Source organism: Balaenoptera borealis, assembly GCF_965194805.1.
Source record: "Balaenoptera borealis genome assembly, chromosome: 8".
Lineage (NCBI taxonomy): Eukaryota > Metazoa > Chordata > Mammalia > Artiodactyla > Balaenopteridae > Balaenoptera > Balaenoptera borealis.
In genome coordinates, this window is record NC_138865.1 from 13116903 (window position 1) to 13133259 (window position 16357).

At 42.3% G+C, this 16357-nt stretch overlaps 1 protein-coding gene across 2 annotated transcripts in view; it reads right to left on the reverse strand.

Annotated features, from left to right (window-relative positions):
• DOCK5 (dedicator of cytokinesis 5) overlaps positions 1-16357 on the reverse strand; it is a 214915-nt gene that overhangs the window by 28049 nt on the left and 170509 nt on the right. For both annotated transcript variants that reach the window (XR_014247657.1, XM_082402765.1), the window contains exons 34-40: positions 15640-15725; positions 13190-13349; positions 12362-12402; positions 11647-11737; positions 7499-7618; positions 3868-3957; positions 1776-1880 (exon numbers count right to left, since the gene is read on the reverse strand). Coding sequence is in view for 1 of the 2 variants with exons in the window: in XM_082402765.1 (XP_082258891.1) it covers positions 1776-1880; positions 3868-3957; positions 7499-7618; positions 11647-11737; positions 12362-12402; positions 13190-13349; positions 15640-15725 (693 nt within the window). In the remaining variant the exon portion in view is untranslated. The remainder of the gene's footprint in view (positions 1-1775; positions 1881-3867; positions 3958-7498; positions 7619-11646; positions 11738-12361; positions 12403-13189; positions 13350-15639; positions 15726-16357) is intronic.

The following is a 16357-nucleotide window of genomic DNA, read 5'->3' on the forward strand; positions in this document are numbered from 1 at the left end:
AGGGGCTTATCTACACGCACGTCCCATCCATTCTCCATACCAAAGCCAGATGACCTTGCCAACACAGAAAAATCTACAATGGCTCCCACTGTTCTCTGGATGCCAACAAAACACGCTACGTGACCCCAAAGCCCTGCACGTTCCTCCCACACTTCCTGCCTCATCTTCCCTGCTCACCCCAGCTCCCTCTCTTCCCACAGCACCTGTCTTTCACTCCCAGCACCTGCCATGCCCTTGCCTGCTGTTTCCTCTGCCTGGAACGCCTTTTCCTATCCCCTTAACCTTCTTGACTCCCCCAGTTCCCCTTTCAAATCCCAGCTGAAGCAGAAGTTCCCTGGGAAGTCTTTCCCGATTCTTAAAAAATTCAAGTATAATTGACACATAGTAAAAATCTACCCCTTTTAGTGTAAAATTCTGCGAGTTTTGACAAACATAACCATGGCCACAATTAAGATATAGCACAGTTTCATCACCACTTAAAATCTCCCCATGTCTCTCTGTAGCCCAACCTTCGCCCCACCAGCTCCAATGACCAGATCCAATAACCACTGACCTGCTCTCCGTCCCTATGGTAAGTGTTGGCTTGGCCAGAATGTCATATCAATCAAATCACAGAGTATGTAGCCTTTAAGGTCTAACTGCTTTTACTCAGCACAATACATCTGAGATTCATGCCTGTGGGTATGTGTATCAGGAGTTTATTCCTTTTTTTCCTGAGTAGTTTTCCACTGCGCGGCTGTCCCACACTATGCTGATCCCTTCACCAGCTGAGGGAGATGTGAGCTGTATCCAATCTTTAGTGATTATAAGTAACAGTGCTATAAACAATCATGTACAATTTTTACGTGAACACAGGTTTTTATTTTACTTGGGTGAATACTCCTTGCTTAACCAACTCACCTAGCACAGAATTCCTGTCTTGGTCAGTTTCGATTTTATATTTGTTTGTGCGATTATTTAATTCACATCTCACCCATTAGGTTGTAAAATCCATGAGAGCAAGGACCACAGCTGATTATAATCAGCACTGTATCTCTAATGCCTGGCACACAGTAGGCCCTAAGCAAACAGTTACTGAATGAATGAATAAACTACTTCCTTACTATGCGCTGTAAGGAATGTATTTTCCTTTCTACTTTTTTCTTTCTTTCTTTTTTAATTAGGGGAAGGAAGATGGATAATATATATATTTAAACATAGCTCAGCACTAAAAGAGGCTTCTTTTCTGTGGGAGAAAATAAGAGGGCTTTTTTTTGGGGGGGGGGTTTGCTTTTTCGATTGTAAAATCAGTATCACATTCTAAAAAATTTTGAGAAAGAAGATAAACATGGTCCTTCTCATTATTCCAACAAAGCTGTTTTTGTTTTTGTGAACCTTTTGCAGTCTTGTCCTGGGGATATTTGTTTTCAAACTAGCTCTAGCTGGAAATAAAATAAACAATTAGATACATCAATCCACACTCCACCCCCCACCCCCCCGACCCCCACCACCGGCTGACCCTCAGCAGCAGACCAGCGGAGGGAATGGTTTTGTTTTTCCCTTTTTCATTCCACCTGGGAGAAGTCATTTTACAAAAGAGCTGCCAGAATACCAGAGGTGGCCCGGGGTGAAGAGACCAGCCACTCAGGAAGTGGTTTCCTTCCCTAACCTCCCACCGTGAGAACAGTGGTCTCCAGCTGCTAACACGCTGGACCCATCTGGAAAAGAAATGAAGACCTTCCCTCCTGCAGACTGCAGGGCTTAGTGGCTGGGGAGACCACCCTCAGGCTTCTTACCCGCAGGAAAGAAGGAAAGCCCTGTCCGTAGTAGCCAACAGCAAAGTATTCAGGCTGAGGCCTCATCGCCTTAATGATGTTCTCATAAAATGAGGCTCTTTTTTTCTGGAAAACAAAACAAGACATTCCATAGGGAGGTTACAAGGGCACCGCTGGAAAAAAAAAAAAAAAAAAAAGCTCAGACTATTTGCTTTGTTGTTTCCCATGTAACAGAGAGAAATGAAAGGTCTTTATAAAATATCTTTTGGGCCAAAGAATTATCCTTTCCCTGGATCGGCGGTTTGGGACCTGCATCTACAAATGGGCCCGGGAGGGTCTGGGAATCCTTGCAGTTATATGTAGAAAGACAGATGTGTGTGCATTCACCTGTGGAGGGAGGGACGGTTTAGCTTTCACCAGTTTCTTGAAGTACGTTCAGGACCCCTAAAAGGTTAAGAAGCACTTTCTGAGATTCAGGTGGGTGGTTGCACTGGAACACAGACATATGAGGAAAGAGAGAACTTTCCAGTTCATGCAGGTGGTTTCGATTCAAGGCCTCGGTTCAGCTACAGGTGCCCAGAAGGTGGTGGTGGTGTGTTCTATTTTTCAAATCTGGTATCACCCCTATCTTTTTTTTTTTTTTGTAATTGAATTTTTATTTTATTTATTTATTTTTATACAGCAGGTTCTTATTGGTTATCTATTTTATACATATAAGTGTATACATGTCAATCCCAATCTCCCAATTCATCCCACCACCATCCCCCCCACCACTTTCGCCCCTTAGTGTCCATATGTTTGTTCTCTACATCTGTGTCTCTATTTCTGCCTTGCAAACCGGTTCATCTGTACCATTTTTCTAGGTTCCACATGTATGCGTTAATATACGATATTTGTTTTCCTCTTTCTGACTTACTTCACTCTGTATGACAGTCTCTAGATCCATCCACATCTCTACAAATGACCCAATTTCGTTCCTTTTCATGGCTGAGTAATATTCCGTTGTATATATTGGTACCATCCCTATCTTTAATTCTTCCTGTGGGGAGAGGTTTCCCAACCAGGGCATAGAGCGTCAGCCTTAAAGGAAGCAAAATAGGTAGCCAGACCTGGGGGGCTTTGACAGCTGTCCCTCCCACAATGGTTAGCGTGAGGGTGATTACTACACTACCTCAGTGAAGGTTTCTATCACAACGTTTTCTTAGAGAGGTAACTTGTTACACTGCTCACGCCTCAGCTCAATTTAGTCTGTGAAATTCATCTTTGACTTTTTGCATTATGGCAGGAGCTGGTACCATACAGAGGCAAATTCTTTTCAAAGCGATCTTGACAACTATCTCCTCCAATTATTATATGACAGTGGGTGACCTGACCTTTTGTGACTCCTCCACTGAAAATGACCCAATGTAATACTGTGTTGGCCTCCCACTGGGCATGGAAAAGGTTATTTTTGTTTCGCTTTACTGTTTTGAAATAGGTGACCTGTGCCAACAGCCAGGTGTAATACACAAGGGTAGGAGGACGGTAAGAGCAGAGAAGTCCAGGGATATTTGGAGCAGGAGGAAGGCAAAATTGGAGAATCAAGATAAAAAACAATAAGAAACAATAAAAAACAAAAAAACAAACTAAGAACAAAAAATTTTTTAAACCAAAAAAAAAAGATTTAAAATTAGAAAATAAAGATTAAAAACAGAGCTCAAAGATGAGCAGTTTATTCATTCAGCAGGGCCCTGAGGATGTGGACCAGAGGACAAGTAATTCTGATGAACAGATGTCAGAAAACATCTGAAACGTGGAAAGGCTTCCTGGAAGGCAGAGTAACTGAGAGGGGAAAGGGGTGCTGGGCCTGGGATACGGAGGGTCCACAGAGGAGCAAAAGGCACAGAGGAGAGAGGGCTGTAGACGGGGATCCTGAGCCCCCTATCAAAGATAACCTGGACAAATGGCGCTAACAGCTTTTAGACCTCATTTCTCTTCATTTTTATTCTAAGCAAGGGGTACTTTTCCGTTGTAAAGAACATCAATTATCTTTTTTAAACTTACAAAACCATTTTCACAAACACTACGAATAGCACCCCTGCCAGAGGCTCGACGTCTTCTGACCCAGACTCACCAGGAGATCACCCAGGCCCTCGTAGTCGAATACTTTGCTCTCATAATTCTCGGCCAACTCTTTGCTCAGCTTGATTGCCTTCTCCCACATCTTCAGAAAAAGAAAAGGAGGGTTACCAGTGGAGAACAAAGCAGTCATTGATCCAGTTGCAAAAGCCATTGGAGAGTCACTGGGCAATGACTAGGGAGTCACGTGGGTTGAGTTTCTGCAGACACTCCCAACGTATCTCACGGCTTGGATCAACTAACCCTGTTTCCTGACATCAAAAATCTACTGTACCTTAGCCGCTTTGCCAGGGGGCATTTTCTGTTAATTCTGTTTGTAAGAACATGAAGAACACCATGTGTCCTCAAACAAAGCAATGCTGAGTTTAAAGGGCAATGAACTAAAGACCATTGAAAGTGCAGTGGAACCAGTTCCAAAGACTAGGTCTTGAGAGCATGAAAGTCTTGCTGGAGGGGAAAGGAAGTTGGTGTGGGCTCTTGTTCTGGTTTTGAGATGTGTGTGTGTGTTCCTTCTGAGTCAGGTTGTTTGGGAGGAGTGGAGGTATGAAAGAAAGTCTAATCGTACTGTTGTGTGGAATTTGGGAAACTATTTCTCCAAGTTAGGGCACTGATTTCCTATTTCTAACTAAACTATCTACATAGTCAAAGAGAGCTTCAGGAAATGCCTCACAGCATTTATGAACATGTAAATTACAGCCGAAGGCACATATCTGGCATCTGAGGCTAGCATCCCAGACTGATGAAACTCTGTTCATTTTGGTATTTCATAAAATGTCTCTTAGCTGGATACTATTAGTAACGCAACATCTGAAAATTTCCTACTTCAGTCTTGTTAACCACACGCTAAGCTCCACTGTCTCTGGCTGCCGAAGGAACGTGTGTACAGTTCACATACAGTTGTAAAAACATTTTAAAATTAAACCTTCTAATATCATTTGCCAAATTTGTCCCTTCTGAAATTTCTGGGCCTGGATCATGGAAAACTCTTTGAAATGTGCCACATGGGCCTCAGCTGGGCCTGGTGTAGGAGGCCAGTCAACAGCACCATGGGGCCCAGTTCACTCCTCATTCACCAAATGCTAACTCAATGGAAGAGACAGGAAGACAGCCTAGCACAGAGGTTCTCAAAGTGTGGTCCCTGGTCTCTGGGAGTCCCCAGGACCCTTTCAAGGGATCCATGAGGTCAAAACCATCTTCTTAATAATACTAATATTATTTGCCTTTTTTCAATGCTCATTCTCTCATGAGTCTACAGTGGAGTTTCCCAGGGGCTATAGGATGTGTGATGTCGCAACACATGGGATGTAGAAGTGGGTATTCGAATCCTGCTGTTTTTATGGAGCCAGATGACAAAGAGATTTGCAAAAATGTCAAACAATGCCACTCATATTGCTCACTTTTTGGAAAATATGGTCATTGTTCATAAATAGATATGATTTATATTAACAGGTAATACGTTTGTTATTGTTAAAAAAACAAGCAAGTAAATATTTAAAAATTTTGTTTTAATTTCTAAGACTAGAAATTAATAGCCATCAATAGACATAATCCATGTGAACAAAAGCTCTTGGGGGTCCTCAATGATTTTTAAGAGAGTAAAGGGATGCAGAGCCTAAAAAGTCTGAGCAAAGGGGGCTTCCCTGGTGGCGCAGTGGTTGAGAATCTGCCTGCCAATGCAGGGGACACGGGTTCGAGCCCTGGTCGGGGAAGATCCCACATGCCGCAGAGCAAGTGGGCCCGTGAGCCACAACTACTGAGCCTGCGCGTCTGGAGCCTGTGCTCCGCAACAAGAGAGGCCGCGATAGTGAGAGGCCCGTGCACCGCGATGAAGAGTGGTCCCCGCTTGCCGCAAGTAGAGAAAGCCCTCGCACAGAAACGAAGACCCAACACAGCCAAAAATAAATAAATAAATTAAAAAAAAAAAAAAAGGTATTAAAAAAAAAAGTCTGAGCAAATATATTTCCTCTCTGGGCCTCAAATTCTTCCTCAGTAAAATAGAGATAATATCTACCTTATAGGGTTATAGGGAGAATTAAATTAGAAAAGCAGCCTGAAAATCACCCAAAACAGTAACTTGCACTAAATTGATGGTAGCTATTTTATCATGATGATCATTTATTTAATCAACAGGTTCCACTGGTAAAACAGGAATGGTGGCTGGAAGTGGCAGGCCCTTGAAAAGAGTCAAATCTGGAATCTGTTTTGTTTCAATAGCACACACTTTTTTTTTTCTCCCCCTACCCTTTCTATGCTTTTTTTCCATTTTAAATTTAAAAGTCTTCCAGCTGGACAAGCTTTCTGCAGCTCATCACAGATTCCATGACTTGGTGGCCCAGTTTACATGTTTATTTTACTTTCTCTTCCTCATAGGCATTTAAGTTGCTTGTTCCGTACAGCCTAATGTGTCAGGCAGGCAGTGACCTGGGGATGGGATGTGCCCCAGGTGTTAGCTAACAACCTCTAAAGAATGCGCTGAAAAGGATTATACTAGCTCCTGGCCCTTAGCAAAATTTAAAAGGTACAATTACGGTTACAGAGAGTGAGGCCCTGGGCTGCCCACTGTATTCTCCCTTGGGTTATGTGTCCTCAAGATAACTGATCTCTATTTATTGCCTTTCTTACCTTAATTAATCTATTCATTTTCTCTCCCATTAAAATATCAGAATTCAAAGATACACATGGGAATAGTGAAGCGTAACTTATGAGTCACTGTTGCATAATAAAGAACTTGTCTGGTCTTTGTCCTGAGCTCCTGGGAGGCAGCTTCTAACTCTTGGAATTTCCCCAGTGACAGGAGTGTCATTGTTATTCATGGTGGACCTCTCAGACCACATGGGAGTTGATACTAACTCTGCCTCTGCCAGAACCTCCAGCCATTTGATTAGAGGGTTGGAGCCTTGAGCTATACAGTATCAGACAGACCTCCAGGGAGGAGATGGGGGCTGGAGATGGAGTTTATTCATGTGGTTTATGATTCAATCAGTCCAGCCAATATAACGACACCCCAATAAAAACCCTACACACAGGACTTCCCTGGCGGTCCACTGGTTAAGACTCCACGCTTCCACTGCAAGGGGCGTGGGTTCGATCCCTGGTCGGGGAACTAAGATCCCGCATGCCGAGTGGTGCGGCAAAAAAAAAAAAAAAAAAATTAAAAACCCTGCACACAGAGCTCAAATGAGCTTCCTGGTTGGCGAACACATCAGTTCGCCAGGAGTGTGATGTGCCTGAATCCACGGGGAGAGGACACAGAAGCCATGCACTTGGGACTCCCCTAGACCTTGCCCTGTGTATTTCTTCATCTGGCTGGTTCTGATTTGTATCCTTTATGATAAAACTGTAATCATTAAGAACGGCATTTTACCAAGTTTTGTTGGTTGTTCTAGTATAGTATCAAACCTGAGGGGGGGGAACCATAGGCACTCCCTCCCCAAATTTATAGTCAGTTGGTCAGAAGTGTGGGTGGCCTGGGGACCCCTGAACTTGCAGCTGGTGTCTGAAGTTTGGGCTGTCTTGTAGGGGTCTCTGCGCTAACTCTGGCTGGTGAAGATCAGAACTGCAGTGTATAAGTATTGCGGTCATTTCCTCCTTTGCCTTCATACAAAAACAAGCCACCCAACACTCACCTTGCCTTTGTCAAAGTACGATATGATTTCTTGATACAGCTTCTCTTTAAGCTCTTGCTGGGTATACACATAGTAAGTGTCCCTCTGAAGCAAGTGGGGTACACAGGGCCTGTCAGACCACTGAAAAACACACAAAAGCAACACAAGAGATTGATGCAACACATCAATTCATTTAAAGCAGATGAATGTAACAAATATTCAGCTGAAAAAATTCACAGAAATATTTGTATATATCTTTGACTCAATCATATATTCTTGATGATTTATTAAACACAAAAATTGCACATGCACATACATATACATGCCAGCTTCAAAACAAGTGCATGCCAAATGGACACTCAAGGCATTCCCGTGAAGGTCAGGAATGAGGTGAGGCTGCCAACCATCATGACTGTTGTACTGGTTACCACTCAGTACAGATAAAAGAGAGAAATCAGAAGCATAAAAATGCAAAAAAGGAGGTAAAACTGTCCTGTGAAAGCAATGATTGTATTCTTCATAATCAATCCATTCACAAAGGGTGCCAACTGAAAACCTACCACAAATAATGAGAGAATTGAGTAGTGGGGTCAAAATCAACATATTTGGAAATAAATCAGAGATAGATTTCATATAAATAATAACCGTGCTGAAGATAACAGAAGAAATGACCCCTGCAAGAATAAACCCAAAATGATCAGATACCGAGGCACAGCAATGTGAATATACTTAATGCCACTAAATTATACACTTACAAATGCCTAGGATGGTAAATTTTATTTTATATGTATTTAACCATAATTAAATTAAAAAGAAAAGATATCTAAGGATCAACATAGCAAGGAATATTCAAGACTTCTACACAGAAAATGTTCACACACCACAGGAGGGCACAAAAGCAGACCTGAACAAATGGAAAGTCATATCATGCTTTTGGATAAGAAAATGCTATTTTATAAACATGGAAATTCTCCCCTAAATTAATTTTTAAATTTCATGATTCCAAAGTCCATGTGAAAAAATAAACAAAAAGGAATAAGGTGGAAAACTCTGAAAAAGAAAAGAAATGAAGAGAAACTACTAGGTCATAAAACATACTGATAATTGAAACAGTGTGGTCCTGGTGCATGAATTGACAGAGACCCATGCAAAATATGTAAAATCTAGAAAGAGGTTCCCCCCGACCCTCCATACAGTGATTTAGTACATGATCAAGATGGGATCTCATACCAATGATGAAAATGTGAAAATGATGAAAATGTGGACTATACTTAATAAGTAGCATCCCTACTGAGTAGCTCTATGGGGAAAAAGTGGCATCCACACCTCATACCTTATGCCAGGATAGGAGAGCTGAATTTTCTGAGCAGCACAAACGAAAAGACCTACAGTCACTGACACTGTGGTTTCTCTCTGATCATCCCACAGTCAACAAGCCTTCCTCCCTAACCCATATACGATAAGCTTTCTGGTGCCCCAATCTTGAGTATGAACTGTGAATGGCTGCCTTAGGGGAAGTGGTGAAGCAGAGGACTCCCGTTTTTAATTCCAAAGCTTAGAACAATATACATGTATTATTTAGGTATAAAATAAAATTTAAATTATACAAGAAAATTAATTGCTAGGGACAAGAATGGAGGCAGGGAGATGCAGTAGGAGGCTAAAAATGATAACTTGGACCAAGATGGTAGCAATGGAGATAAAGAAAAGTGGGTAGGGTGAGGCTATCAAAGAGACATCTGCACCCCCGTGTTCACTGCAGCATTAGTCACACTAGCCAAGATACAACCTAAGTGTCCATCAATGGATGAACGAATAAAAATGTGGTATATACATACAATGGAATATTATTCAGCCATGAGAAAAGGAAATCCTGCCATCTGCAACACCACGGATGGACCTTAAGGGCATTATTCAAAGTGAAGTAAGTTAGACGAGAAAGACAAACACTGTACAATCTCACTTATATGTGGCATCTGAAAAATCCGGACTTGTAAAAACAGAGAGTAGAACGGTGGTTACCAGGGGCTGGGGGGTGGGGGAATAGGAGGAAGACTGTTTAAGGGTATAAACTTGAAACTAGTAGATAAATAAGCCTGGAAGACTTCCCTGGTGGTGCAATGGTTAAGACTCCGCCTGTCAATGCAGGGCACACGGGTCCTGGTCCAGGAAGATCCCACATGCCACGGAAAAACTAAGCCCGTGAGCCACAATTCCTAAGCCTGCGCTCGAGAGCCCGCGAGCCACAACTACTGAGCCTGCATGCCGCAGCTACTGAAGCTCGCGTGCCTAGAGCCTGTGCTCTGCAACAGGAGAAGCCCCCGCTCACCACAACTAGAGAAAGCCCGTGCGTAGCAACAAAGACCCAATGCAGCCCAAAATAAATAAATAAATACATAAATTCATTTTAAAAATAAATAAATAAATAAATAAGCCCTGAAGATCTAATACTATAGCACAAACTTGTTCAATTAAAAAAAAGAAAGAAAGAAAAGTGGATAGGGTGAGGGAGGGTTTTGGACAGAGGGTCCATGATTCTTGTTTGTGCAGAATGTGGGAGGGGTGAGTAAAAGATGATGACGACCAGTATCTTTTATTAGATGCCAGTGCCCTTTAGTGAAATGGGGAGAAAGGAGAGGAAGGGACAGACCCAGGAGGACAGTGGAGGGAACAGCTTCTGTTACTGACATGCTAAGTTTGAGTTGTCTATTAGTCATTCAGAGATTGATGTTGACAGAAAAGTAAGTTGGAGGAGTCGTCAGAGCTGGAAATAATTATTTGGGATTGATGATGTAGAGTTGTATTTATATCCATGGCACAATATAATTTCCTCAGTGAGACAGTATAAGTAGGATGCTACTTCTACAGTTCTATATTTACTTACAGCTCACTTCTCTACAGTTTTACACATATTGATTGATGTGTTTGTTTTTTCTTTTTAAAATAAATAAATATATTTATTTAATTTTAATTAATTTAATTAATATTTAATTATTTAATTTAATTAATAACAGCTGCGTTCGGTCTTCATTTCTGCGCAGGCTTTCTCTAGTTGCGGCGAGCAGGGGCTACTCTTCGTTGAGGTACGCAGGCTTCTCACTGCGGTGGCTTCTCTTGTTGCAGAGTACATGATCTAGGCTCACTCGTGGGCTTCAGTAGTTGCAGCATGCAAGCTCAGTAGTTGTGGCTCACGGGCTCTAGAGCGCAGGCTCAGTAGTTGTGACGCACTGGCTTAGTTTTTCCGCGGCATGTGGGATCTTCCCTGACCAGGGCTCGAACCCGTGTCCCCTGCATTGGTGCATTCTTAACCACTGCACCACCAGGGAAGCCCCTGTTTTTTCAATTAGAGTGTCAGTATTAGCAGCCTGTAAGTTGTGCTCTGCTTCCTCAGGATTTTTAAATAAATGATATGCACCCATCTGTTCAAAGCAGCACTATTTACAATAGCCAAGACATGGAAACAACCTAAATGTCCATTGACAGATGAGTGAATAAAGAAGATGTGGTACATATATAGTGGAATACTACTCGGCCATAAAAAAGAATGAAATAATGCCATTTGCAGCAACATGAATGGACCTAGAGGTGATCATACTAAGTGAAGTAAGTCAGGAAGAGAAAGACAAATACCATATGACATCACATACATGTGGAATCTAAAATACGACACAAATGAACATATCTACAAAACAGAAACAGACTCACACAGAGAGAACAGACTTGTGGTTGCCAATGGGAAGAGGGAGGGGGGGATGGATGGACTGGGACTTTGGGATTAGAATGGATAAACAACAAGGTCCTACTGTAGAGCACAGGGAGCTATATTTAATATCCTGTGGCAAACCATAATGGAAAATATGAAAAAGAATGTATATATATATGTACAACTGAATCACTTTGCTGTACAGCAGAAATTAACACAACACTATCAGTCAACTATACTTCAATAAAATAAATTTAAAAGTAAGTAAGTAAATAAGTAAATAAATAAATAATAATGGAAATTTTCCCAACCTTGGTCTAAAAACTAGCTGTGCCTATTTAGAAGGTATGAAAACATTCTTGGATAAAAGGGTTCCCCTTGAGTAGGGAACTTTCCCATCAGAATCATACAGGATGCGGTCCCAACGGGCTGGGCGGCTGACGTACCGCACACCTGACCCGCTTACCTGCAGGAGTTCAGCATGTAGAAGGAGAGTGTAGGCAGCTTCGGTGTAGTTCTCACAGTCCCGGTGCAAATCCCGCAGCTTGTACAAGTATCTGGTCAGAATGGGAGAAAGGAGGCATTCTGCTGCCAGGGAGTTGATGCGACATTTGGCTCACGCCACAGCCAGGCGGCAGGAATAGTTACTTCCTATTCCTTAAGTCTTTGTGCTGCTTCCAGCCTGTGTGTCTTTCCTACTCTGCCTATGCTACTTTGTACTCTTCGTTTAAGGCAGTGATGTTTAAAAAAAATTTTTAACGTCACAGACCCCTTTGGGAAGCTCATGAGAGCTAAGGAACGTTTCCCCAGGAAAACGCACGTAGTTTACATCCAAGTTGGTTTCACGCTCAGGGCTTCCTGCACGCCGGGCTAACAGTCCTTGACAGAGGGTGAATTTCACGTCTTTCCTGTGCTGTTTTCCCCGGTTACCTGGCCAGAGCCCTCTATCCTTTCCTGGAATCCCGACACGGTCCTCCCTCTACACTTCCTCGTATTGTACTTACTTGTGTATCTGTCTAAAGCGTTTACCCTCTTAGGAAGAAGGGAGCATATCACATATTTTCTGGTGTCTCTCGAAGCAACAAGCACGGTGTTGGGGCTTATTGTTTTCATTTATTGGAGAAATAAATCATAAAGCCCTGAGAGATAAACAGCAAAAGCAGAAATTTCTTTCAGCTTACCTTATGTAGATGTCCTCTCTCTTCTTTTCTTTGTAAAAATTCTACAAAAAAAGTCACAAAATACCAACACAAAGCCATTATTGATGAGCTTGCCACAAAAATGGACAAACCACTCCTTGCACTTTTCAAGTGTCACTTTTCCAAAGACTTTCTTCTTTCCCTTTAACAAATACCCCCAACAAAATAAGGAAGTGACAATTTATAAAGCAGAAAAGTTGAATTCTTTTAGGACCATGCTTCTGGGAAATGTGAGGGAACCTTCTAGGTGAATAGACAGCTGGGTCATACCCAAATCACCTGATATTCTGTTTTCTCAGGGAATCAGAGGTGGTAGCTTTTTGATTTACATGAAGAGGAGTGTATGGCAGCCCAAACCTCTGAGGTCTGTGGTCCCAGTTACAACTGTCTAAGGAAAGGCAAGACCACAGGGTTCTACCACCTAGAGGATTTCATAGACTAATTCTCTACTCATGGTGTATTGTTTTTAATGCATTTTCGTCTGTGTCGAATAATCCCAACAATAAAGCAACCGCATAAAAATAGGACAGAGAAACAGGCTGAGGATGGCCTTCGGTAAGAGAGTTGAGTCAAGAGCTTATGTTGCATTTTCCATCCCTGTTTCCACATTTATCCTCAAGGTCTGAGGCAGCTGGCATCTGTGAGTTCAAAGCTGGGTTGGCCATTCCAATTAGACTCAGCAGGACACGGACTCTGGACAGGTGGTCCCAGGGGACCTTTGTGCCTGCCGGATCTACTTAGAGCTGCGCCATGGGGTGCAGGGGGGGGCCGGGCACTGCCCTCTCGCCATCCCAGGGGCGTGGCACGTACCAGCACGTTAACGGTACAGCTCATGCGGTTTTCCTTGCTCTCGTCATGCATGATAATGGTTCTGTAGTCCAAGAGATTCTCTAAGAGGCTGCTGACCAGGAGCGCGAATACTTCTCCGGAGCTGGAGAGGTATTTATGTTTCCGGCAATGTTCTAGAAGCCTGTGGGGCAGAGATAGAGACAAATGCCCATGTCCCACACCGTCACTCCAGCACCGCCTATAAGCGCTGTCCATGGTCCTGGCAGCAGGTGGCGCAAGACCAGGAGACACACACCCTTCCTGTAACTCCAGTCTATGCTAGCCTGGGTCCTTCACTTACAAGGCTCCTCGCTGTTACTCAAGTTCTACGTTTTCTTTAGGTCTGTAGCTCAAGCCCTATCATCACTGAGGATGCCAGCCCACGATGCCCTTCTTTGAATTTCTATTTGTATTTGTTCTTTGTTTCTGTCTTCTGTCAATACCACAGAAATGAGAACCTTTGCCCAAAGGGTTTGTGTGTGCTATCTGATCACTCTACTCATTTGAAAAGACCATCTTTTCTCCGTCTTTATTCTCCCTAAGGCCTAGCACTTCAGGGCATCCTGAAGGAACTCTAGAGAATCTTGGACTGATGCCCAGCCTAGAGGAACCTAGGAACCTACTACACTTCTAGACATGTGGCTCTTTGGATAAAAGTGGGAGACGCAAGAGAGAGGAGATATGGGGATATATGTATATGTATAGCTGATTCACTTTGTTATAAAGCAGAAACTAACACACCATTGTAAAGCAGTTATACTCCAATAAAGGTGTTAAAAAAAAAAAGTGTTATTTTCAGGAAAAAATGGACAGTTGTAAATAGGTAGATGGAGGTTAAACTTATGGTCTAAATCCTCTCCCTCTGGACCCAAATAGAGCAAAGCTTCTATAGGCGCTTCTCAGATTAGACAATTAGAAGAAAACTTTGGGAACAGGAGAAAAAATGGGTTCAAAGCATTAGTCCAGACTCTAGAATTATTCTTGAGCACTGGAAATTGGTGCAGTCATATTTTTCTACATTCGTGATCCAAGAAGAATGAAGGAAAAATAAGATCTGTATGTGAAAAGTCAACTGTAGGATTTTTTTAAAGTGTAGTTTTATTATCACTTGTAAATGTTGTGTGCGTTTGTATGTGTGTGTAACACCTGCACTTAATTCCCGTATGAGATCAGAACTGCAGAAGTGATAAATTGAAAGGTCTGAATCTCAAATAGGCAGACCAAATGGATATAGGATGAAAAGATCAACAAACGATCTTATCATCCATTACAAACAAAATAAGACAGACTTCTAGTTCTTTAAAATACAGACGAGTCATCAGTTCCATTTCTGAGTACCCTGTGTGCTAGTTCCTTAAAAAAATCTTTGAAAAATAAAAAACAGAGTTGGGAGGGCCCCCGTCCTCAGCTCAATCTAGTGCCCACCACGTCCATGAAGCAGGTAAATCCCAGAAAGACTTAGGCACGTACCCAATCAACAGGTGACAGAGTTGGCCAATATCATAAAAGTTCAGAGAACACAAGAAACGAACAGTCTAGGGTAGTTACAACCCAGGATGCTGGGAAGATCTGCAGATAATAACAGTAACGAACACCAGAGCAGCCAACATTTGTTCAGCATGAGCTCTGTGACAGACACTGTGTTAATGCATCATCTCATTTAATCCTCACCAAAATACAGATCTTATCATTGTAGATGACCAAAAAAAAAAGAGCCGTTGTATAGGTTAGAGCATCTGTCCAAAGTCAAAATCCTAGTATGTGGAGAAAGCAGGATTTGAAGCACAATCTCTCTCTCCAACATCTAAGTGTTTTTAACCACTCTTGTTATACTGTCATTCCATACATGCAAAGGAGAGTAAGAGGGACAGAGGGTGACAGGCAAAGGTCTGTCAGGGTATGGATGGGGAACAGTGGGATAATGTGAACACAGGGAGGGAATGAATGTGTTGGCTTGGGGTGTGGGGAGGGCAGTGAAAAGGGCTGGAGCTGTACCTGGTGTTCTCAGACATCCTTCACAGGGCATAAGGTATTTTTAAATGCAAAGTGGACCTTGAAATGTTTTTCCCTTCTCCTTTAAATTATTGCTTTGAAGCCATAATTAGAGGTGCTAGCACTTTTGTTAAAGTTCAGCATTTCAAACACTGGGCAAAATGCCACAACTCTGTCCATCTCCCTCTCTCCTCCAGCTGCTCTGTTCTCGAGGGCCGGGCTGGCCAGGAAAACATGAACATTTGACTCACAGCAGATAAACAAATGTCAGCAGTGGATGGTGTAACTCCATGAACCCCCCCACCCCCCGAGAACCATTCATGGTGGTGACCCCAGGGATGCTGAGACTACTTGATTGGTCTGTAAGGGCAGCAGAAGCCTGTTTTTCTCCATCACTAAATGATGCAATCAACGTGAGATTTTGTTTCTGAAATACTCACAGTTTTTCCAGAAGGACCTTGTATTGTTCATCTCCTCTTCCCCCTTCTACCTCTTGGTCCAGCTTTGTGATCAACTCATTCTCAAACTGAAAGCAGAGGCAGAATTTCACAGGAGAATGCCACATTCTCAGAAGACACGAAAGACATCGAGCCAACTTTTCTAGATTTGACCCAACCCCTTTACTGAATCGTAAACTAATTCCAACATACGTAGAGGAAGACCCCGCTTCACATCATCCATTAATATCAAAACTTTCTAAAGCAGCCTTGTGCTACTCTGTCCTTTGCTTTATATTTACGGAAAAAAATTACCCCAAACATTATTATCCAATCACAACTATGCATACAAAAATAGCTTAATGATTCTAATTTTCCATTTTATTTTTGGTTCTTGTCAAAGTCTTGACAATGGGATTGCTTTTGCAGAGCTCCATAGCTGCAAAATCTTCCATTCAATACTAATATAATGTATAGATAAGGAAATTGAAGCACAGGAAAAATATATCAGGCAGACTAAGGTCTCAAAGCTAAAGACCCCTGCACAATTCCCTCAATCCACTGCAATATTTGCAAGAGATAGAATTAAATTGCATGAAGTCAAATTTTAGTTATCCAGAGATAAGAGTGCTTCTTTAGGAAACACACGCAGCAGAAAAGGCTGCTTCTAGGGCCTTGGTTGGAATATCTGATCCTATGCCTAATTGCTTTACAAAATAAA